The sequence below is a fragment of the Blennius ocellaris genome (assembly GCF_963422515.1).
Source record: "Blennius ocellaris genome assembly, chromosome: 12".
Classification (NCBI taxonomy): Eukaryota; Metazoa; Chordata; class Actinopteri; order Blenniiformes; family Blenniidae; genus Blennius; species Blennius ocellaris.
Window position 1 is genome coordinate 21,070,003 of NC_137661.1, and position 23,904 is coordinate 21,093,906.

Here is a 23,904-nt window from a genome sequence, read left to right on the forward strand (position 1 = left end):
TCATATGAGGCAAAGGTGCAAAAGTCCCTCGGTCCTTCGGCTTTTTACGCGTATCAGCTGAGTCAACTACTAAAACCAAGGTGAGAAAGTTAGAGGAAAAAAAACCTTATTTTTTTTGGGCAGCGAGAGAGCACTTTGCTCGGTATCGTGGGTGCGCTCCCAAACTTGCGCTCAGTCCTCTCACAGGTAAATACAGTCACCTCATTATCCCCCTGCGATCTCTGCCTCCTCCTCCTCCTCCTCCTCGTCCCTCCCTCCACCTCCCGTCGCTCCCGCATCCAGCCTCCCCAACGTTCAGGGTTTCTTCCAGGAAGCGCGTCGGACAGTCGGATGCTCTGCTGGAATGCCTGGGAGCCACGCCGTCCTTTTTGTCCATTTCCGAGCGAAATAGAGGGCGGGGGACGCAGAGGAGGAGAGGGAGAGGGAGCCTGCGGGGAGGCGGCGGAGGAGAGGAACAGGAGGAGGAGGAGGGGTGGATATAGGAGAAAGGAACAGACATGGCCACTAAAGAGATCACTGCCTTTGGTTTCGTTAGTGTGAGCAAGGATATCACAGGTGGGTAAAGACTGCCGCATGGTTGCTTTGCTTGGCGCCTGGTTGCGACACGGAGCCGCGGCGGGTCCCAGTTGCGCGTGAGGTCAGCCTCCGGGATGCGTTTCCTTCCGCGCGCGGCTGTCGGGAGGCTGCAACCGAGCAGACGCATCGGGCTGATTGTCATGAGCTACACCTTTATATTTCGTCCTATAGCTTTCGAGGGCGTCCGTTGCCTCGCGCTCTGCATGGCAGTTGGTCGGTGTGCACATGCATTGTTTACAGTGAGAGAAAAATGCACTATACGTTGCTTTACGTCTGCCCCTCGGGGGGAATCAGGTAATAAACCCTCCTAGCATTAGGCCAGAGAGGGAAAGGGGCGTTGTTAGAATAATGGTGTGCGTGCGTGTGTGTGTGTGTGTGTGTGTGTGTGTGTGTGTGTGTGTGTGTGTGTGTGTGTGTGTGTGTGTGTGCGTGTGCGTGTGTGAGTGTGTAATATAATTTTTGTATCCATGCACGTTTTTACCAGTGTGCCAATTTCACTGGGCTGTTTCACCCTCCTTCATCTCTCTTCTCCTTTAGAGTATTTTATGTTTTATTTTTCTGCAGCCAACCAACCAGAGCGCTATGGTCATTTTACGCGTGTGCTTGTTTTCGTGTGTGTGAAAGTGAAAAGAGGGGTTGGTGTACAGTAGGCAGATGTTCACCGTATCCAAGCCAACATAAAAAAAAAAAAAAAAAAAAAAACAACGCATGGTAGACTAACCCAAAAGCGCAACATAATGCACAAACATATACCGTCCCCACCCCCCCCCCCCCCCCCCCCCCTCAAAACAGCAACAGCTTATACAAACGTCAAAGTCACAGCACACTGCCTCTCGATTCACCGTCGTGCACGCGCGCACGCCCCGGCTGCACACACACGCTCGGGGTATCAGGGACTCTGCTGCTGCGTTAATTACTCCTAATGGCTCTATTAGGCGCACAGTGACGATTAATCCAGTGGAATCCCTGCCTCTTCATTCAGTCACCTGCCGAGCGGCTGCATCGCCTCCTGCTGCCCCGCCTGCACTGACTGACAGGAGGAGCACCTGGTGGCCTGCGGGCCTGCACAAGGTCACCAGAAAGAGACTGTGGTACCTGCTCTTTGGATAGATTTGGAATCGTTGCTCAGTTCAGCACTTGGTGACCCCACCATGAAGTTGGTTCATGGAGAGCACTAATCACAGTGAGGAATGTGTTAAAGTGTTCAAAGTGGCCATCGCCTTGTATTGTTGGGGTAGTATTTGATGTGCAGTCATTTGTGAGCAGAGTTGCAATGCTGTAGCACCCACAATGTGGTGTGGATTTGACCCACATCAAAAACAAGTGGATCTGCTTGTGATAAAGCTGAGGTGTTCAGCTGTGATCCCTGAGATCCACTGTCATGTGTGTTTCGGTCTCTCTGTTTCAAAATGCCTAATTGCAAGAAGGAGCTCCTTACTGGTTTTTTTGATCACCTTGGTGATGAGTTTAAGACACATATTGGAACAACAAATCATCGAAAATGTGCAGTTGCTTATAGATATTTTGACTGCCTGAGTCTGTATGAAAAGGAATAGAAAAAAAAAAAGATTTTTTTTAATGAAAAGAGAATCGTTTGAACATTAGATGCAAAGTAGCAATAAACAGAAGTCCCAAATATATGTGGAAATGCTACTTGATCAAATAGGCTTCACTCTAACTTTGCTTTATGAATGTTTATGTGCGCATGAAGTCATGGATAAAAGTCTCCTTAAAAAAAAAACAACAACAACAACTGGTGGCTTCACCGTTTATTGTGAATTCTTCAACGGAGTAGCCAATCCTACCATTGCAGCTTCATTATCGATTTCCTCATAAACCAGTCAATCAGGATGCTGTGCAGCCTCACTAATTGAGATGCTGAATCATGTATTTCCTGCCAGTAACTGTATGTTTCTGCGATTGTGTGCCGGTGCCGTGTGTTCTCTCCCTGTGTGTAAGGATGCTACCTCGGGTGCAGCAGGCACGTTATGCACTGTACGCGAGTCAGGGGTCGCAGCACCAACAGTGATGCTGTTTGACAGGAACACTTCTCAGTGAATCATGGGCACTGATGCTCCAATGTGTCATGCTGCCCCTGTGAAGGAGAAAGTGACACAGAAGCATATTTTCATGATACATCAAGACATTGAAGCAGCTGTGTAGCGCAAGCTTAAACCTGGAGAAAAATCACTGGTATATCTCAGCCAGTTACTTCATTAAATCCAAACAAACTGCTTGTTTAGCACTGTTTATGCATACAAAATGAAACAATTTTTTTTTTTGGGGGGGGGGGGATTTAGCGTCACATGTAGAATAAAGCAATACGGTTGGCCATTCTCTCAGTTTTGAGATGAAGATGTTGATGCAGGTCTGTCCACCCAGTGGTCAATTGCATTGATTTCTGTAGCGATTCTTTTGAAGTGAGCATGCGTCATATTTCACCTGCATCTTTTATTAGTTCCCTGGCATTAGTGGCTACTGTTACCAAATATATCACAACAGTTAGTTTTGTAAAAGCATTTCCCCCTCTACTGTGAATCTTTAAGCAGTTCCAGCTTGTCCTGCAAATCGTACACATTGAATTTTATATTATACCTTCCACTTCCTAATCAAGACTCAACTGTTCAGAACTGCTTTTAAAACTCAACACCAATCTATTTCTTTCATTATGGCTTTTTGGGACTGTTTTTCATGTTTTTTCTCCATTTTATGCTTGTTGATTATATAATATGATGATGTAAAGTGTCTATGAGTATCTTAAAAAGCACTATACAGATAAAAAGTATCATATGGCAATTTGCATACATCAAAGCTGTAAATTTCACAAAAATGAAGTGTCATTGCAAGTTAATAGTTGTTTAAAGTTTGTAAACAAATGTTTATTGTTTAAAGGATGAAAAAGGAGATGACATAACATTAATACATGTATTCACTGTGGTTTTTCATTCACAGAGAGCATCAAGAAGATTGTTGATAAATCATCCATTAAATTAGTTCGAGGAATTAAGCTTGACACCAAAAATGGAAAAACAGAGGACAGAATCCTGGTAAGTTGAGCACTTTTCTCTTCTAATTGGCCTCTGCTGGGATGCTAAAGTCAATGAACAGTGTAAATTGTGCCACATAAGCAGCCAAATGCATGCATCGTGTTCGAACAGAGGCTGAGACATTAACTCCCACTGTGGTGTTGGATTCGGAGAGTCGTGATGTTAAACTCTGTAATAGCTGAGGCTTTTGCAACTGAAGTGCAAGAGTTAACATCTTGCCTTTGTAATCAACGTGGTGGTAACTGATTTACAACTGCAGGACGTCTTCTTACGACTCCAGTTGGTAGCTTAGCAGGATGAACGTTGGATAGATAGACGGGTATGTGGAAGTGGCTATGGATTCCTCTTTCTGCGTGGCCCATGGCAGAGGCAGTGCGGGGAGAGAGACTGGCAAGCAGCTCACAGCCTTTGATTCTTTGGTTCTTTCATCAGATAATGTGGGGCAGAGATGTGAAATCTCTATTTGAGCGAGGGAGGCTCGGACCGCTATCCGAATAAAATCTGGGCCAACCAGCTGTGGACTGGAACTTAGCCTGGACCCTGGATTACAGCCCCCATTATTCAGTTCCTCAGTGTGTGCTTCTATGCAGGAGCTCGTCCACAAGGGGAACATACACACCCACCGAAGAGCAGGTTTAATTGATTGAGAGCTTCTATAAGTGCAGCAACAAAACCACATGTCTGTATTAGCAGAATCTAATACAATTCCCAGTGCGCGCACACTGAAACTGGTGCAGTTTTCTCTACTGTTTAACAAAGTCCTGTCCAGCAACTCCCCTCTCGGTGCAAAATGAGCCCAGTAAGGCTTCTTCATCCTGACTGAGCAAAACCTCTACTCTGCGAACGCTTTAATGATTTATCACGTGGTGAGGATGGGCAGTTAGGAGAGTTTCTGCATGTAGAGCTTTTGATATTCAGGCACTTTGATATGTCGATCTGCCAGAAACATCTTTCCAATAATTCCTTTCCAATTCATGTCTCATTTACTGCTTCCTCTTTTAAAAGTTGAAAGGGAAAGCAAGAGGTCTCTCTCCTGCTGGGTTTCCACGTAGAAGATGGAAAAGGAGATGGGAGTTTGATCAAACGTGATGGGTTTGGCGAGAGGAAAGAGGAGTTTAACTGTGGCAAGGTTCTGTTCTTCCGCGCTTCCCAACAAGATCGGGGTTGTCTGTGGAGTTGGACGAGCCTAAGCTTGTTGTTTGATATGCTTATTTTTTTTTTTTTTTTTTTTGTGGAATCACGACAGGTCACATGAATTTATCCACAGTTTCTTTCAGAGGCTTCATCTGTCGTTTATCCACAATCCTGACTAATCGTATGCTACGGCATGCATGATGTGTGTGTTCTCTCTCTCTTTGCTGCCGCATCAGTGTGATTTCCTCCTGTTTACGCGTGCGCACTCTCGGAACCCAAACTCATCACCGTAACGTGATGCAATCTGGTCTTTCTAATCAACTCTTTCAGGCAGTCTTTGAAGTGAGGAACACACCCTCCTCTCTCATCCTCTCTCCATCTCACATGCACATTTCTAATTTTGAACGACTACATTTTAGACACCTCACCCGCTGTGTGGGTGTGAGAGAGACTATCAACGTGTGCTTCAGACACGCGTCAAGCTTCTCTCTCTGATATAGTCAACAGCGGAGTGGGATTGTAATTTAATTACTGCCTTTCTTGGGGGAAAGACACACAGGGTGGAGGGAAGTGTAGGAAGGGTGATGAGGGGTTAGACCTTGTCCTCAGGGAGTGTTTTAGCGGGGGTCATCAGAGAGAATGGAGTAAATGATTGGGAGCGACGGTGCAGAAGAGAAGAAGAAAAAGAGCAGAGGGCAGCAGTCAGGGGCTGGTGGCGAGCAGCAAAATGCCAAAGAATCACTGCTCTTTGTTTGTCGTGACAGAGAGGTACGCTGGCTTTTCTGAAGTTGTGTTTACAGATAAAAAGAAAAAGAAAAGAAGAAATTGGCACTCGTGAAAAATAATTACAATTAGGATCAGGTCTGCACAAGAACTGCATGTTACAAATGTGCTCATGCTGAAAATAAGTTGGTGCAGGCACAGAAATGCTGAGTTTGCTCGTTCAGTTCGGAGTTTCTCAAATAAGCCCTGAGTTTGCTTTCAAATTGCCAGTCACGTTCCAACTCCTATTAACTTTGCACTGAACTAAAAATGATTTCATTCTCCATGGAACACAAATTACCAAAGACACCATTGGGAATAAATAAATATATAAATAAAAGCTCATTTGCATCCTCACCCGGCATGACCGCTATTTCTGTGTTTCGCATTAGTCCTGTGGCTTGAAGGCTGGAGAAAATATTGATATTCCTCTTCTCCGTTTTAGTTTTCAAATGAAAACCATGAGAAGACGATTTGCAGCCAAAAGAGATGACACAAAGTGTGTCCCATATGACGTTTTTTGCCAATTTTATATTTCATCACCGCAGCAGCCATGTCATTCAAATTGATATACTTGTGGGGTTGTATCAAAACATTGCATCGTGTCACCATCCTGCACTCTGTAAGGCAGGAAGTTAATCAGTTAATGTTAGACAATGTGTCTCTGATATAGAAACCTTTTAGCTGGATCGATGCAGAAATATTCCCTCTTATCATTACCTTGAAACTACTGGATCTTCCGCCTGGGGAAGAGTGTGAGAACTTTTTCATAGTCTTAATTCACATTATTTATTTTTTTATTATTTAGGTTCTGACAACGTGGCGTCTCTACTTCCTGGCGCCCAAGGTTCCTGCGAAGGTACCACTCACAAGCTCTTTCTCAAATGAATGTACCAAATGAGGCTTTAAGTTTCATGATGCCTTCTGAGGTTCTCACGACGTCGACATTGTCTCTGACCACAGGTAGAAACCACCTTCAATTTCTTGGAGATTCGAGCTCTGAATTCTCAGCCTGACCACCAGGTGAGTTTCCACGGTGACGGAGAAGCCTGTGTGCACCCCTTGGTTACGGCTAAATAGCCTGTGCGCGTGTATAATGGAGCACTTACATCACTTTGGCCTTCAAGGCAGAACCAACACAATTCTAATAACGACTCAAGCCTGTTCATTTCTGTTTGTGATGCAATGAAAATTCTTTGGGAATTGATAACATTACTGTTGTTTTTCACTGTTTAAAGAAGGGCATTTTATTGCTTTGTTGGTGGTAAGTTTTTTTTTTTTGCAAAGCACAACTATCTCTTAATTCCACACTAGGAATTTGACAAACAAAAAAACTACTGCAAACTCCTCAAATGAAATCCACCTCTGCCTGCAAACTTAAGGAAGGACCTTTCATGGCATGACAACTGCAGCCCTGTGTGTTTTCACATCATTATATTTCGCTAATAGTGTCAGGGATAGGAGGTGGTGTGCGGATGCACCCAAGCGCAGAGTCAAAGAGTTCCATAAAAAGCAGGCTTATTGCAGTCCAGGGATCATGAGGAAACACAAGAGACAAGTTGACACGAGGAACCGACCAAGACAGCAGAGGGAGAGGGTTTAAATACACAAGTAAGAGGTGGACACAGGTGGAACACAATGATAGGAGCACACAGAGGGAGAAGGCCATTGGTTAATTGGAAACACGAGGTGAGGCACACAAGGGCACACAGAGACCTGACAAATACGATTTCTGTATCTCCAAACTGTGATGACAATCATTGAATTTTGTACTCAACTTAATTCATTGCACATGTATAAAAAAATGGACATGTAAAAGTTATATTGTGCTGCTGAATGGGAAACTATGTACAGACTCGACCTTTGAGGTTATTACTAGTCAAGGTGATGTGCCGTTTTTATGTTCTCTGTTGTTGACATGTTGTTATGTTAGATGTTGTAAGATATGAATATGCAGTTCTCTGTTGCTGTGGGGTGCTTTGGTGAGATGTGACAATTCATTTTATCCCATTATTTGCAATTATAAACAGTAGTCACATTTAATTCTTGAACGGGAACATCATGTTCCCCTGTTGATTTCTGGAGGGGAATACAGACTAACCTCCAATACCTTAAATCTGATTTACACTAAAGATTCCGATTAAACATCTTTTTTTAAATTCATTTTGCACTGCCAGCCAGAGCAGCTAAACAGTTTGTGGTTGTTTCTTACACCATCAAATCAATTGTAATTTATTCTATTCTGTTATATATTGTAACTTGACGCTCATATAAGATCATTTCAGAGTTCATTGATGCAGCTGTCAATAACTACCTCCTACTGTAAAGCCTTTTTGAATGCGACAGCATAAAAAAAAACTAATGAATCCTTCTCTAAACAGCTGCACCAGTATTTAGATGATGATCAGTCTCTTACAGTTTTGTTTTCTGTGCAGGTTATCATCGACACTGATAAGTCCAACTACTCCCTGAGGTTCGAGGCTCGCGAGCACCTGAACCATGTGGTCAGCCACATCAATTTCGCTCTGTCTCGAATATTTAACAACTCCATTTTTGCGTAAGTGTCACAGTCTCGCACATTGAAAACAGGAGGAGGGGAAAAATTAGATGTGTCTCTGAGCTGTTTGGGATCATCAAAAAAGCTGGAAAAAGGATGATGACCTTTATATGGCAATTTTCAAATGATAGATGTTTCCTAACACTATTGGCGTTTCTTTTATGTGTACAGTCCTTCCATCTGTCATTCAGACAGTGACCTTTCTGAGGGCAGCAGGAAGTATTCACCCAGCTCAGAAACTTCAGTGGAGACCCAGAGGGCTTGTGGTAAAAGAGACATTATCATCAAACACTTGGAATTTGCACACATGCATGCTCGCACAGTCACAAACACACACATATATTAGTGCGCGTGAGGCACTTGGCAGATTCGGGAGGAAGTTGGCACACGTGCTTCACAAATGTTCTCCCAGATGTTCTTTTTAGCGCTGTCACACAAATAAAAGATTGATAATTTGAACAAATGCTTCTGTGTGCATTTTCCTCAGATTCTCTGCCTTTACTGCCGAAGGAAGCAGCTGTTCACATCATCTCTGATTCTTTCTTTCTTTTCTTTTCTTTTTTTCTTTTCGCATGTCTGTGTTCTCTTTCCTCCCCGCCCGCTCCTCTCAGGAGGCTTCTCAGAGACCTATGCTGCTTTGTGTGACTATAATGGCATCAGCTGCAAAGAGGAAGTGCAGTGGGTAAGAGCTGTGGGACTGTGCCTGTGTCGCTGTGAGTGCTTTTGAGTGTTACCTATAGGCCGGTGTGCTAAATGAGGGCGTTGTATGCCGCAGCAAACAGGCTCATGGGTAATATTGCTCCTAGGATGTGGACACCATCTACCACTCCCAGGACAATCGAGAGTTTAATCTGCTGGACTTCAGCCATCTGGAGAGTAGGTGAGGAAGTCAATGAAGCCAGTGAAGACTTCAATCTATCCTGAATGCAGTGCTTTGTTTGCTTCATATTTCATTTGTTCTTAGGGACTTGGCAGTGATTGTTGCATCAATGGCATACAATACCTGGTTCACCAAATTGTACTGCAAAGACCTCCGCATTGTACGTACAAACGTCACTGGTGCATATTGCTGCAACAATGAAAACAAAAAGATGGTGGTGGTGTTCATTCTTTCTTTCTTACAATAGGGTTCAGAAGTCACTGAGCAAGTCCTGCACACAATCAGCAAATCCTCCAGCCTGGAGGAGATCACGCTGGAGAACGCCGGGCTAAAATCGTGAGTTTCTTACATATTATCTTGTTTAAATCAATGTATTTTTTTTCTTTAAAAAAAATAAAAAAAATAGGATGACCTGTGATACAAATCCAAAAATGTAAAGTTAAGTTATTTTAAAGAATATAAACACTCATTATGGAGAATTTTGGTATTTTGTAGCCTGACTCACGTTGAAAACTTCAAAGTCAAGGTCTCTTAGGTTCTGTCGCCTCCAGCACATTCTTTGAATAACTGTTTGAAATACTTCACTTTATAAAAAATGTATAGCTAAATTCCTGTAGGGAATGTTTAGTACCTTTACTTTCAATAGTTTTGCAAAATCTTTTACGGTTTGCTGTCTGTTCTTTCTAAGTTTGATATCTCTGTGTTTGGACTGTAAGACAGACGGAATCATGAATCAAAAGCATCTTTTGGGCTATTTGTTATAACACGCTGAACCAAGTTCAAGTAATAAATACAATTATAAGTTTTATTCTTAAGTCTCCTGCACCTGCTTCACACTGACTAGGGTCACAAGGAGCTGAAGTGTATTCCAAATAGCTTTGTACATTCTTCAACACAAACAGACAATTACTCTCACATTCACAACACTGGTTATTTTACAGTTATTGGTTGATGTGGAAAGTACTTGGGGGAAAAAAAAAAAAATGCCGAGGGAGCACATGCAATTTCTTTATTACCAACCACCTAACCACTTGCAGTTTAATAGTTAAAAATGATGGCGTGTTTTAATGGTGGGTTACTTTCACAGAGACTTCCCGCAGAAGATGTCAGCCGCTCTTTCCGAGAACCCGGCTTCTGTAATTCACTCACTCAACTTGGCCCACAACTCTCTGGACAACCAAGGTATGACAAGGCCCTGCTTCCTCTTCACTTTTAGTTTCCTGCAAGCTTCATGATCAAACTCTATCTAGGTATTCTAAGTCATTATTTGGCTGCTTCTGAACAGCCTTTAAGGGTTCACTGAAACATTTTTTAACTCAAATAAAAAGCATTCTATAAAAAGCATGCGATACAACAGTTTTGCTTTTGAAAGGGTCAGATTTATTATTTCAGTGTGTATAGTTGGTGATTGTGGCATGCCTTTTACTGTGTTGGAAAGCAAGTTGAATCACCATGATCACAAAATGCACATAGAATCAGTAGCTTATCAAAAAGCAGATTTTTAATAAGATGTACATTCATATTGAGCAGCTTTTAGAAAAACAAGTTATTCATGTGCCTCCATGAGAAGAAATAGTTGTCGTCCCCTTTTAAAGAACCATACAATATTTGTATAGGCTTCCTTATAATATTTTATTCATGAAAATGGGTCAAATCTTTGAGTGACAATTTGAAGAAATTCCCATGAGGCTTTTGACAAGCATCTCATCCACAAACCTGAGACAAATTAACATTTATCCCAGTCGCCTTTGCATCGCAACAATACCTGGTCCATACTTACGGTGATAATCTTAAAAGCGGGTTTGAAGAAGATTAAGCATATTTTTTTCACTTCTCTTGTTTCCATGCCGCAGGTGTGTCCAACTTAATTCAGCAGGTGTGTCGCCTCAGTAAGGGACTGCGGCTCCTAAACCTCTCCAAGACTTCACTCACCTCCAAAGGTTAAAAAAAAACATCCCACTCAATTTCCAATCCTTCTCTCCTTCATTCCATTCCAGTCAGTGAAGTGAAGACAGTATGGAAGCACAGTATGCAATATTTACCACCATTCAAGCAAGGAGCTCATAAAAATAAAGAGAATACTATTTGACTCACCTGCAGCTCTTATAGCTCGGGGTTCGGATGCACCAACCATCCAGGGGCTGAGATCACCCTCCCAAGAATTTTGTTTCATGTTTTTTGGCCCTGCTCTGTCTCCATATTGACTTATGGAGTAATAGGCTGGCCTGCAGGCAGCGTGTCTCCTGTTCCTGTCTCATCTTTCCATGAACACGGTGGAAAATTTAAATATTACATTGCAGCTGCGCTGCTTCCCATAAGATCCACTGACACTTGGCGCTCCGAGACGTGTATGAATAATGTAGGGACACAAAATGTTTTCTGAGCGTTCTCCGTGTTTTAATATTGCACAACTTTCCCCCCCTCCTCCTGTTTCTTGCATCTCCCTGTATCATTTTGTCCGTTCGTACCCCCTCCCTCCTCTCTCTCAGGAGTGGTGTCGCTGTCTCAGGCTTTGTGCTCCAGTGATGAGTACTCCAACTCCCTCCTGCACCTGGACCTGAGCAAGAACCCCGGGGTCCTCTCCGGGGAAGATGCCTCGGTCAGACGGCACAACAGATCTGGAAACAAAAAAAGCACACACTGCTCCATTTTTGCACCACTTTCCCGGTCTGATGGGATGCCTCTCCTTTCGTATTTTCTCTTTGCAGAACCTGTATCTCTTCTTGTCTCAGCCCAACTGCCTGGTTCATTTGGATCTGTCGGGCACAGACTGCTCTGTTGATTCAGTGAGTATTTAATGATGGAATATGGTTGAGTGTTTACGTCTAACATGACAAATAAATACATTTCTGTCTGCGCAGCTCTCTGCCCAGACTAACTGTTTCCACCCTGTGTCTCATGCAGCTATTTGGGGCTCTTCTGAGGGGGTGTTGCGCTGATCTCTCCTTTCTGAATCTTTCCAAAAATTCCTTCTCCCACAGGTTAGTCATATCATCAAGATTACCTGAACTATCAAAGCAGCTGCAAATTTCATATCTGGGGCAACATCACTCTTATTTCACCTCATATTCCTCCTTATATCTGCCATCTTCCCCTGCTTTCTTTCTTTTTTTTTTTTTTTGAAAATCATTGTCTTCATCTTTTGCCTAATGGGGAATCAGAAATGAGCTTTGTGGGAATCACTGGAACATTGTATTTCCTCTCTGTGGGTGTGTCTACTGCCGTTTAAAACCACGACTCTCTGCGCTGTCTGCATAGATAAGGCTCATGAATATTTTAGCAGAGCTATCTATCACTTGACCTCGCTCGCTCCCTGCCTTTACTCCAAAGCAATATGCACTCATATTTCTCATCCTGACTTGGTGTTCCGCGCTCGATGCTGCACTCATATTTACCAAGGCGTGTCGACGGTATGACTTCATCTGCTGTATGTGGCCATTCACTCTCTGCAATACCTCTTCCTCCTTATATATGCCCCCTTTGCTCCCTTTTTTTTTTCCTTTCTCCCCCAATAGGAAAGTGAAGGACACGCTGCCATTGTTTCGTCAGTTCTTCAGCTCTGCCTTCAGCCTCACTCACATCAGCCTGGCCTCTATGAAGCTGCCCCCCGATGTTCTGAGGTACCTGCACGACGCCTCTTGTTCTCTCTGCCGAGCTGTTTCCTTTCATCCTGAGCCGTGCACAATGAAGGCTGATCGGAAGCATATGATGTGCTCCGCTGCGCCAGTGAGGTCTTTTGGGCTCCCTCTCCTTGTCTTGTACTCGTCAGTCACTTTTGTTCTACCTGTCTCCACAGGGCTCTACTGACAGGGTTAACCTCCAATCCACATATCAACGACCTTCATCTAGATATCAGCAGCTGTGAGGTAGGAACCTGTCTTTAGATCCACGTTGGATTTTTAAAGCCATGTGTAAATGATGAGGTCTTTCTTTCTTCCACTGGGGCGCCACACAAATAGCTTCACACGTAGTTACAGTGCTAAAGACCGTATATAAAGATAGATGACGTGTCTCAGCTCCCCCCACTGTGCAAAAGCTGAAATATTCAAGATACCAGCACTGCCACAATTATAGCATTCACAGCTTGATTCTGCAAAGTTGTGCCCGAGGTGTTTTTCATACATAAATCCATTGGATGACTGAACTCAAAGTAGGTTTTAGTCATATATTCACAGAGGAATTTTCAAATGGTTTTCTCATGTATAATTTTTTTATATCCTGGGTCTATAGCATAACTAGCCAGCAGGTGTGGATTAATACATTTTGGCTTGACCTTTTAAGAGATATCATGTATTTATAAGTGTATCTTTTGATCTTACAAATCCTCAAAATGGCCTGGGCTGATTGAAAGTCGTTGACTATCAGTGAGATTATTTACTCACAGCTGTCATAACCAATATTTTTATGCAGACAATGATCAACTGACTATAGGCAATGCATTGTGAAATCTATTGCTCTTGACAAACCCACAAAGCGCTATCTGCCCACCAGCAAATCAATTCAAAGATTAAATCAACTGCTAGTTAACACAACAGAGCTTTTAGCAGCTAAGGGGTTGTATATTTTCTTCAGCAACATGACTGAAGGGTGAAAAAAAATCTGAGAAATAAGACTTACAAAGTGGGCAAAGCATTATTATTTGATTTAAGTTGCAGAAACTAAAATTGTCGAAGACATAACTAATGAATTTGACAAGTCTGGTATTGAGGGGATCATGAAACTCTTTTCTTTCTGCACGCTCCATTCTGACTGCGAAAAGAACTCGTTCAAATCATCAGGGTTTCTACACTGTGTACGTGTAAAATGTTAAGCTGACAAGTACAAAGGCCTGTGTAGCAGAAAGTGTTTTCCATACCGCAGAACGGAATTGTTGTAAAATCACAAACATAGCAAAGCTGACTGTTGAACCATCTTCCAACTGCTTGCAGCGACAAATAGGAGGCATCCATAAATTTGCCCCACTGTGGAAAAATAACAATTCCCTATAGACTGAAACCCAACTCGACTCTGTTTCAAATCCATTGGTTTCCCCCTTTGTCTCTCTCTCTTTCTCTAACCAGCTCAGGTCTGCAGGAGCTGCTGTTATCCAGGAACTGTTCCCCCGAGTCTCGTCCATCGGCACTCTGGATATTTCTGACAACGGTACGGTGGTACGCTGCAACACACCATGCTGCGACCTTGACTTTCCGCCCTTGGGTAGGAGAGGTTTGCGTGGGTGGCTAATGGTTCGTGCCATGTTGAGCTCTGCGTTTGTTTGTTTGTGTGTGTGTGTTGACAGGTCTCGATGCAGATTTGCTCACAGTACTGCCAGCCCTCTCCAGACACCCCTCCCTCAAAAACCTTCATCTGGGCAAGAACTTCAACCTCAAAAACAGGTCCTGGTTGGTTCTCTATGCCGCGCTTTACAGCAACTGTTTTGTGGTCATCTGTATTTGTCAGTGTTTCAAATGCCAGCTGGAATACACGTCTGTGATTTTTGTTCTTTTTTTTTTTATTTATTTTTTTTTTATGAACGAGCTGCCACTCCTCGGGCAAACAGCTCGCGAGCAGTAGGAAGGGACTCCTGCCAGCTCATCCAGTCTCGTCTCTGTGTTCGTGTCTGCAGGGTTCTGGATGAAGTCTTGCAGAAGCTGGTTCAGCTCATACAGGAGGAAGAATGTGTGAGTGACTAAAATATATTATATAGACATACGGTTTGGTGCTCTATTTAGTGATTTGATGACAAACAAGCAGATTAGTAAATAAAAAAAAAAAAAAACTCATAAATGAGCTGCACAGACAAAACAATAATCCTCATATTATACACAACAAAATGGCAAACAAATCTCCCGAAAGGCACAGTGTGTAAAACTATTTTTGTGGTCTGTGGCAGTGATGAATCACTATAGTGATACATTTCTGTTTGCATTTTAACATGCCTGTCTTAACTAATGGTTGTTAGATTATTTAAACCAATCATTAAATAGTAAAAGGAAATGTTATATTTTATTTAAAAATGGTCAGATAAGGCATCACACTGTAGTTCACATAGTCTTTAAATGAGGAAACATCAAATGTTCAACCAGAACTTTCAACTGACTTGTGTGCTGTTTGTTTTGTCATTAGCTCAGTTAATGTATTAAATCTGTTCTCCAATGTTCAAACAAGGCGCTTCGATTCTGATCTGAATCTCGTCTCATTAGACAACAGAATGTAAACACATATGGTGTTCTCATTAGGTTGAAAAAGAGCTGTGAAGTGTAAGTGTTGGATGACAACAGTGCTTTTCATTCATTATGCAGGAGAATTCATGTTTTACAGAAAGCTAAAATAACAAAGTTTTGTGCATGTAGAGTAATTCTGCTGCGTTCTGTGTGATGCCCAGCTTCCCACAGGTTGTCTGAGACAAGCACAGTCCACACATGCTACTTTATCGCCAGTCTCACACACACACACACACACACACGCACACACACACACACACACACACACACACACACACACACACACACACACACACACACACACACACACACACAGTCAACAGCAATTCACCAATTTTGGGAGAAAACAAATGATTTTTCTGAATTTCTGTATATTGCTGTTTCTTTTTTAAAGACAAATATTGTTTGCAGATAAGAAAAAAAAGAAATCCCAGATTTGTGGACACATTATTTTTGTATGACATTTCACTGTAGATGTGCCACTGTATCATCAATTATTACTGTTCCTCTGTTAACACTGCGGGCACAGTTTCTATATCACGACACATACACACATAATGTAAATAATTCATGCACACAGCGTGTAAAGACATACTGTTGAGGTGTCACTTCCCGATGCAGTAAATTTCCTTGCAATTTATCTCACCCTCTCTCCCCTCCCTGACGTGTTCTTATTATTTTTTTTCTTTTTCCTGAGCTTCATTCATTCGTAAATACCCTCGAGCCAACACACTCTCACACGTGTGTACTTCCATTCCGTGTGCAGGCTCTCCAGTCGCTGTCCCTGTCCGACTCGCGCCTGCGGTCTCGGGGCACCGTGCTGGTCAATGCACTGGGCAGCAACACCTGCCTTAGAAAAGTGGACTTGAGCGGGAACAACATGGACGACATTGGGGCCAAGATGCTGAGCAAAGCTCTGCAGATCAACACCACGCTCAGGTGAAAGGAGAGAATGTCGAGAAAGAGTGTAAATGAGTGTTTCTTGCAGTATTTGCAGTGACTTGCCCTCCGTGTTGGAGGTTTTGTATTCTGTGCAACTCACAACGTTGCCCTGCAGGAGTGTGACATGGGATCGAAATAACACCTCCGCAACAGGATTCCTCGATGTGGCCCGGGCACTTGAACAGTAAGAACATTAAAACACCATCCTCATCTGCTGTGAATATATTTGTACTCGTATCTACTAATTCTATGAACCCTGGCTACCATCTGTTTTATGCCATTTAACCATGTCAAAATTTACAATGTGAGCTGAGCAAATTGCTGGTTTCCACTCTGCTATCTTAAATAATCCAGGCCTACCTCTAGGCTAGGGATGACATGGTAGAAAAGATCAAAGTCTTAGTCATTCAGCGTAAGGCACACAAGGAATATTTTTGGAATGGGATCTTTCTGGTGGGACTATTAACCTTAACTAACCTTGGAATGTGTAACCCGCTTTATTTTCTTTTTTCAGTCCAGCGCAGCATCCTTCAATAACTCCGCCCTTCCTCTGCTCCTCCCTTCTCTTTTCATCTACCTTCTCTCAGTAATTTCACCTTGCAGTACATGCCTCTACCACTAGGTGACATCAGCCAAGCGTACCGCAGCGCCCCAGAGAAGACAGAGCAGGCACTAACCAAGGTTGGCGTCAAAAACCAGCCCTCATTACAATCGTTACAGAAAGTTTAGGAGAATAAAACTAAAGCAAGAAAATTTTACCCCATCTTTGAATTTTTTTCTCTGAATTTCACTTTGCATATAAGATGATTCTTCAAGTTCAAGACTGTATTCATGTGCTAAAAGATGCAACCATTGTGTGATTCAGTGGTGATTAATTGTTACTCAAAATCTTTCATGAATGGTCCTGAACGTAATGAGGGTTGCTAAAAATGTCTGTTTAGTTGGACATGGAATTATTCGCCAAGTACTGTTTTTTGTTTAAAGTTTACCAACTTAAAGATAGGGGTCTCCAACAAGCGTTCTGCAGGCCAGTGTGACATGATGAGAAACAATATGAATAACTGCTGTTCCTACTTTGTCCGCTTGGGTCACACTATAGCTGTAAAAATAGAGAAAGTAACTGGCCTAAAACTGAATGGTTTAATGGTTAAATGTATTTTCAATTTCAAATTTTGTTCATTTGGTTTTTTTAAATGTAAAAAGTTGAATCAGGACTTTTTTACCTGCATATATATATGTGTGTGTGTGTGTGTGTGTGTGTGTGTGTGTGTGTGTGTGTGTGTGTGTGTGTGTGTGTGTGTGTGTGTGTGTGTGTGTGTGTGTGTGTGTGTGTGTGTGTGTGTGTGTGTGTGTGTGTGTGTGTGTGTGTGTTATTCTGCTGAAGTAAAGCGTTTGTTTGCCATTTTAATTTTCACTATTTGTCACTTCAGCTTAAACATCTGTTATGAAAGAAATAGAAGTCGATGATAAACTATGAAAACATAAAAAGAACTGCAAGTTCTTGAGTTTTTTTTTCTCCAAGCTGCGAGCAGTAAAAGGTACTTTCTGTTGCACTCTGTGGTTATTTCCAAGGGCTTTTTGAAGGTAGCTCTAAAGCTTAGGAAGGTTTCAACTGTCATCTTAGCCTTAAGATGCTTTTGAGAACTGAAGCTCAGAAATGGAAGACAAATAACAACACGTCAGCCTTTTCTATGCTTATCGCACTTTGTTCCAATCTGCTTCCTGCACTCTTACCTCATATTTTCTGTTTATCTGCCACATATTTTACTGCTTACTGCAATATTGGTTTACTTAATTGCGCTCTCATGCTGCTCTGTTGTACAGATCCAGCGTGCTTTGGTAAGGAACAACCAAACCCAGCGCTTCTCTCAGAGACAGGCTCTGCGGCTGCACCAGGGCCTGGTCACCAGCACCGCCGAACAGGTGAGACGCATCTCCGTGCACTCGTTTCCGCGTATGCTTTATGACTGTTTGCACCCGTAACGATCCATCGCCTGTCTGTTTCCAAGGTGATGGAGCGCCTGTGCGTACGTGTCCAGCAGCAGGTGTGTTTGTTAAAAAGCCTCGGAGAGATGGAGGAGATTCAAGCTGCTAAACAAGTGCTAAAAGAGGCCCGGAACTCTCGTGCGGTGAGTGATGTGAAATGCACGAGTGGAGTCTTTGCATTCGCGTTGCACTGAATTTGAATGAACCTCTCTCTCTCTCTCTCTCTCTCTCTCTCTCTCTTGGTCCCGCTGGCGCTCTTAGCTCTACCCTTCACTGTGTGAGCTGGCTCATGTGCTGTCCGTGGACGGGCCCGTGCGGCAAAGGCTGGACTCTCTGGCCGGCGAACTTGCCAAAGCTGCAGACAAGGAACTGCAGGTAGATTCCAAAACCTGCGTGAGCCTTGTGACCCGCAACAGATGGCAGAGTGACTTATGACTGGCTTTCCCATGCAGGTGATTGTCGACTCCATGGTTTCTCTGTGTCGCGAGCTGTGTCCTTTATCCTCTTCCGCGGCGGAGAGATTAAGTCCTTCCCTCTCGTCTGTCTCCGAGCGCGTGTCCATCCCTCGCTCTGCCATTCGCACTGCCCTTATGGAGCGAGCAGCGCAAGACATTCACCGAGCCTTGGAGTAAGAGAAAGAATCGAGCTGCAGCAATAACTCTGAATTTGATGAGCAGGTTATTGATTTACTCTCAATTTTACCACGCCACTTCCCGCCTTGTCTCCCCTTAATCTTTTGCAGAGAAGTAAAGCTGTCCGTTGTTTCCTATCTCACCAACTCCATCGTGGACCAAATCCTGCAGGAGCTCTACGCCACCCATAAGACCCTGGTAAAAACGAGGCACTCGCTGTGAAAGAGAGCGCCCGAGACACAGATTGAGTGAATGAGTGTATGTCAAAAGGTTTTACGAGCGCCGTCTGTCTCAGACCCGGCAGGTGTCGCATCTGAAATGCTGGGAAGAGACGTGTGAGGACGGGACAGGCTGGAGATTTAACAGGCACAGAGACTCTCTGGACATCACAGACGAGGAACTCAGCACCAGCATAGTGAGTGCACACATAAAGATGTGTGTTTTTCTCCTCTTGGTCTGACACCCATCCTATTGACGTCTTACTTTTGTGTTTTATTTGAGGGCCTCATGAGCTTATCATTGTTATCCTCGCAGTAAGAAAACCATGGTTTGATTCCATTCTCATTGCGGGGTTTTGTTTTTTTCCATGGGTGTGAGGTTTTTCCAGGTACTATTGCTTCCTTCCCTGGACATTGTCGGCAACCAAGCAATTAAACAATGGGGAAAACAGGAGGTTAATGAAAAAAAGGTTTTTATTTACCTCAAAAATATAGGAAAGTACAAACATAAGCTTCCTTTGCTTAATTAAAGAGGTCAAAATAACGAACTGACCTAACAGAATGAGCCATGAGAGAGTATATATAGTGGCTTGGTGAAACCAACTAAGACACAAATGGGGGGGAACAAAAATGACACTTCACAAAACTAATGATGGGGAAACTACATAAAATCAAAACCCCATTCTAAGCGATGGTATGGCTGATTGCATGGGTGTCGCCATGAAAGAGTCTCTGATTGCCTTTTGCTACTCCAAGATGAGACCTCCCACCAGCATGGCAACTCAAATAGAAAAACACTGTTCGCACAACAGAAATATGTCAATGTTAGTCTCCCAATGTCCAAAGGTGTGCACTCCATTTAAACAGTGCAAGACTAGGAATAATAAATGAATTATAAATCAAATAATTTGTATGGAGTGGACATGATGTGGTTCAGGTGTGGCTGCAAATCAAACAAGGAAGTGAGGTGAGTGAGTGTGAATGGCATCACCTTCAGACTACTGTGTGGACTTGTCCATCACAGACATTCATTTGAGCTTGATGCTAAATGGCATATAGGTCTGACTGTGTGTAGTTGTCAGTTTTTTGGTGTTTGCCCTATAATTGATTGGCGATCCTCTGAGGATGTACCCCCGTCTGAATCAACTGTCTGCAAACCCAAGTTGAATAACAGGGTATAGAAGATGAATAGGTGAATAGATGCATCTTATTAATGTAGGGTCTCAGCCTGTTTTCTTTTTCATCCATTAAGCAGTTTTGTGACTTTTTGAATATCAGTCCATTCAGTACTGCACGTTCTAATGCTCTTTTAATGGACCTCACAGCCATGGACTCCTTCTTCATACAATTTAATTCACTCACATTTGCAGTCCTACCTTTCATTGCAGCTTTTGTTCCAGTAGATATTCATATTTGATGATTCTATTGACACAAGGACTTTGCTCAGGTTTAACATTATCTCTCTGCCAATATCTCAACGCAAGTATTAAGTAAAGAAAATGAGCCACCATTTCTTCCAGCATTTGCATCGTCTCCGAGGAGCTTTTGAAGTGAGTTTCAAAATCGCTTCGAAGAGTTTTTTTCAAGGCCTGACCCCATTTCCATGTTTTGTCTGACATGGGCACCCGAATCATTGTCGGAGTTTTGTGCTTGGCTTCATAATTGCAGCATAATATTTTTGTCATCCTAAATCATGTGTGCGTCAGTGACTTCTCCGATCAAATGAGGGTCAATTTTCCCTCCTTGTTTGTCATATTGTTCATTCTGGTTGCTACAACAAAGAAAAGTAAATGTCATTTACTTTTGACTTTTAACAAACCTTTATAGGAATCAGAATGTTGTTTTTTGTTTTTTTTTGTTTTTCTTGTCCTCTGGGTTTTGGCATTTGAAACGTCATGCTGGCTTTCCTGAATGCAACACGACTGTTAAAGGTCAAACATTTAAAAAGGCTGCTGCTCCTCCTGGAGATGCTCTCATAATACTTAAAAATATAATTGATTGTCTATTAACTGTGTTTTGCCCTTTAGAAATGTCCACTTATTGGAGTGATTGAAGCCCACTATTGACTGTTTACATTTTAAAACTTGTATATTTGGTATTAAGCCGCATAGTAGGCTAGTGTGGAGGTTATAGCGCATTCAAGTCATTTAAAAAAAAAAAAAAAAGACAACTAATAATAATAATAGACGTGATCTAAGTCCGAGTCTGGCCGAAGAGATGTGTGTATGCATGTGTTTTCACCAGCTAGTCTAGTTTCCTCCCACACTACAAAAATGTAAATTAGTGACTCTGAATTACTGGTAGGTAAAAATGTGTGTGTCTGTGGTCATTTGTCTCTACGTTTTCCCTGTGGTATACTGCAGGTATGTCAAGGGTGTAGCCTGCCCTTCCCAAAAGGCGGGTGGGATCAGCTGCAGTATCCCATTTCTCTAAGTTATATAAAGCAGCATGTAGGTGTCGGGATGAATAACAAGTACTCTTGGCCTAAAAGAAAAATACACATAGATCAAATTTGATGCAGTTAGATATATAATTACTCACTGCATCCACTAGCAAATAATCACTTCATCAAATGACAATTACAGTATATATAATTTTTGAAATGGTAGATCCACTTTCTGTTCTTTCTGGCATTTACTTATATTAATTCTATGTTTCTTGCTTTTTTGCATTTATTCATCAAAGTAAATCACAGCATATTGCAGTACAAAGAAAGTTTGTCACTAGCTGTAAGGGACCAAAAAAAATTAACTAAAGAGGAAAACAGAAGGTTATTGAAAAAGAAGTCTTTCTTTTCCAAAAATTATAAGAAAATACAAACATGTTTTGGGTTTTTTTTGCTGTAAAAGAGGTCAACAAAACAAACTCAAAACACTACCAAACTGAGGTGTTCACATATGAAACTGACCGAACAAAATGAGCCATAAGGGAGTATATACTAGCTGTGTTTCTAGCAATAAAATTGTATATTTCTGTATTTTAAATGAGAACTGTAAATGAAAGTACATATGGTTTGCAAAGTTACCAACATATCACCACAGTACTAGCAAGCTATGGAGGCTGGGAACAAGAAAAAGTTCAAATAGCAAGAGTTTGTTGTTGTATTGAAACAGTAACTCAGGTTTTACGAGGCGGCAGGCAAAACTGCATAAAGTACACTGTTTTCCTGAAATCATTTCATGATCCCAAGAGCTTGTTCCTCACAAACAGTTCAGTCTTTAACCTCTCAAGCGGAGGAAATTGTGTATATTGCTTGACATTTGACAGGTGAGCTGTCACAGCAGTCCGAGCTCATTTGTTCCAAGCGAATTCCCTCCGTCCTGAGCTTCATTACAGCTGTCAGATGTGCTCAAGTAGCTTCATTAACTCTGAATAAAAGTCTTCTTCTCTGCTGCCCCACTAATTGCAAAGCATCAAGTTGTAGCACCTGGCTCTTAAAGGAAAGGGAGATGGTTCACTTCACCGCATACCTGCAGCGTATTAAAAGGTTAAGTGCAAACCCCGTTTGACCATATGCCATACATTGTAGACATTGTAGGAAGTATGAGAATGGATTTAGACATGATCTAATGCACTTATCCATTGAGTTTAAAATGCATAAATCAGTGTCATGGCTTTTATTTATTTATTATTTTTAATTTTCTTCATTTGGAGCCATTTAACAACAAGTACAAGGCTTTCATCTTCATATCAACATTAGAAGTGATCCTTTTCTTTTTTTAAAATATAGTATAATAAATAACACAAATGCAGGCCATGCACAACAGATCATGGAGTGTTTTACACTGTATGAAAAAGAAGAAAACAAGGGTTGTACAATGTGTAATTTGCAAATAAATCAATTACAAAAATGAGCAATATAAGTGGAATATATTACAAAAAACAATGAAAAATAAATATATCTAATGAAAATCGGTCGTTTTGGGGAAATTGACTTTTTCCAACCTTTTCAGATATTTGTCAAATTTTGCTTTATGTAGCCTGATTGAGAAAGTGATTCTCTCCATTGCAAAGATTTCGTAGGTGATATCATGCCATTCACTAACAGATGGGCCATCTGGTTTTAGCCATTTTCTTCTTATTGCCTTTCTCGTCGCGAGAATCAGTATTCCAAATAAGCACTTGACATTTTGTATTTGTGGATGTGGATTGTACCAAGCCGAAAAAGAGTTCTTTCCAGTTAAATTCTATTTTGTTTTTCCAGTTACAGCAAGTATTTCTTTGTGGATCATGTGCCAGAAGGTAATTACTTTTGGGCAGGCCCAAAATAAGTGAAAGTGGTTGGCTTCCAGGGCTCCAAAGTTCTTCCAACAACTAGTAGAGCCACTGTGATGAGAACTTTGGACAGGAGTGATAAAGAATCTGCTCAAACTTTTCCGGCCAAATGCCCTCCATGAGTTTGAGCATGTTATCCGCAGCTGAAACTCATAGCACATTTCCCAGTCTTCTGCTGTAATACAGCTACTGGTTTCTCTTAACCCATTTTTGTTCTATGTAAATGCTTGTGCTTGTTGTTTTAACCTCCTGAAGTGCCTTAGAAAATCTTGAGATTATTTTAAAGCCCCGAATATTCCCTGTAAGCACTTGACAAAAACTTTCAGTGTTTGATTTTCAAATACTTTTTGTCCCTTAGAAATAAAGCTGCTTAAAGTGATGTCGGACCTAGAGGAATCTCTAAGGTTCACTGTTGTCTAAACCATTCTCTTTCCTCAGTGCCTTTGTGAAAGATGTTGCAGTATGAAGAGAGACCCTTTTTAGCCCATTTCCTGAAGCTCAGATCAGACTTATTTGGGTTAAAGTCAAGGTCCTGGGCGCACCATCACAACATCTTCATCTCTTCCATCCAACCCCTTTTAGAATTGATCCTTAACCAAGTTTTGAGAGCGAATGTGATCCTTTCATTTCCTATTTCCATCAGATGTTTAATCAATCTTTTTTCCCCCTCGTCGTGCCTGTATTGGAATTTC

At 42.1% G+C, this 23,904-nt stretch overlaps 1 protein-coding gene across 1 annotated transcript in view; it reads left to right on the top strand.

Moving 5' to 3' along the window:
- Positions 1–497: 497 nt before the first annotated feature.
- Positions 498–23,904, top strand: part of LOC308137749 (capping protein, Arp2/3 and myosin-I linker protein 3-like) — a gene marked incomplete at its 5' end in the record, with an annotated part of 33,419 nt that continues 10,012 nt past the window's right edge. Inside the window, 29 exons of the mRNA XM_080506558.1 lie at positions 498–555; positions 3,529–3,623; positions 6,328–6,378; positions 6,483–6,542; positions 7,955–8,076; positions 8,248–8,342; positions 8,688–8,758; positions 8,883–8,956; positions 9,041–9,116; positions 9,204–9,292; positions 10,044–10,138; positions 10,810–10,896; positions 11,446–11,555; positions 11,665–11,742; positions 11,861–11,937; positions 12,472–12,576; positions 12,753–12,822; positions 14,017–14,098; positions 14,235–14,337; positions 14,562–14,616; positions 15,926–16,098; positions 16,217–16,285; positions 16,689–16,782; positions 17,926–18,024; positions 18,111–18,230; positions 18,349–18,462; positions 18,540–18,715; positions 18,830–18,917; positions 19,015–19,134. Of these exons, the coding sequence (XP_080362684.1) occupies positions 498–555; positions 3,529–3,623; positions 6,328–6,378; positions 6,483–6,542; positions 7,955–8,076; positions 8,248–8,342; positions 8,688–8,758; positions 8,883–8,956; positions 9,041–9,116; positions 9,204–9,292; positions 10,044–10,138; positions 10,810–10,896; positions 11,446–11,555; positions 11,665–11,742; positions 11,861–11,937; positions 12,472–12,576; positions 12,753–12,822; positions 14,017–14,098; positions 14,235–14,337; positions 14,562–14,616; positions 15,926–16,098; positions 16,217–16,285; positions 16,689–16,782; positions 17,926–18,024; positions 18,111–18,230; positions 18,349–18,462; positions 18,540–18,715; positions 18,830–18,917; positions 19,015–19,134 (2,706 nt within the window). The remainder of the gene's footprint in view (positions 556–3,528; positions 3,624–6,327; positions 6,379–6,482; positions 6,543–7,954; positions 8,077–8,247; positions 8,343–8,687; positions 8,759–8,882; positions 8,957–9,040; positions 9,117–9,203; positions 9,293–10,043; positions 10,139–10,809; positions 10,897–11,445; positions 11,556–11,664; positions 11,743–11,860; positions 11,938–12,471; positions 12,577–12,752; positions 12,823–14,016; positions 14,099–14,234; positions 14,338–14,561; positions 14,617–15,925; positions 16,099–16,216; positions 16,286–16,688; positions 16,783–17,925; positions 18,025–18,110; positions 18,231–18,348; positions 18,463–18,539; positions 18,716–18,829; positions 18,918–19,014; positions 19,135–23,904) is intronic.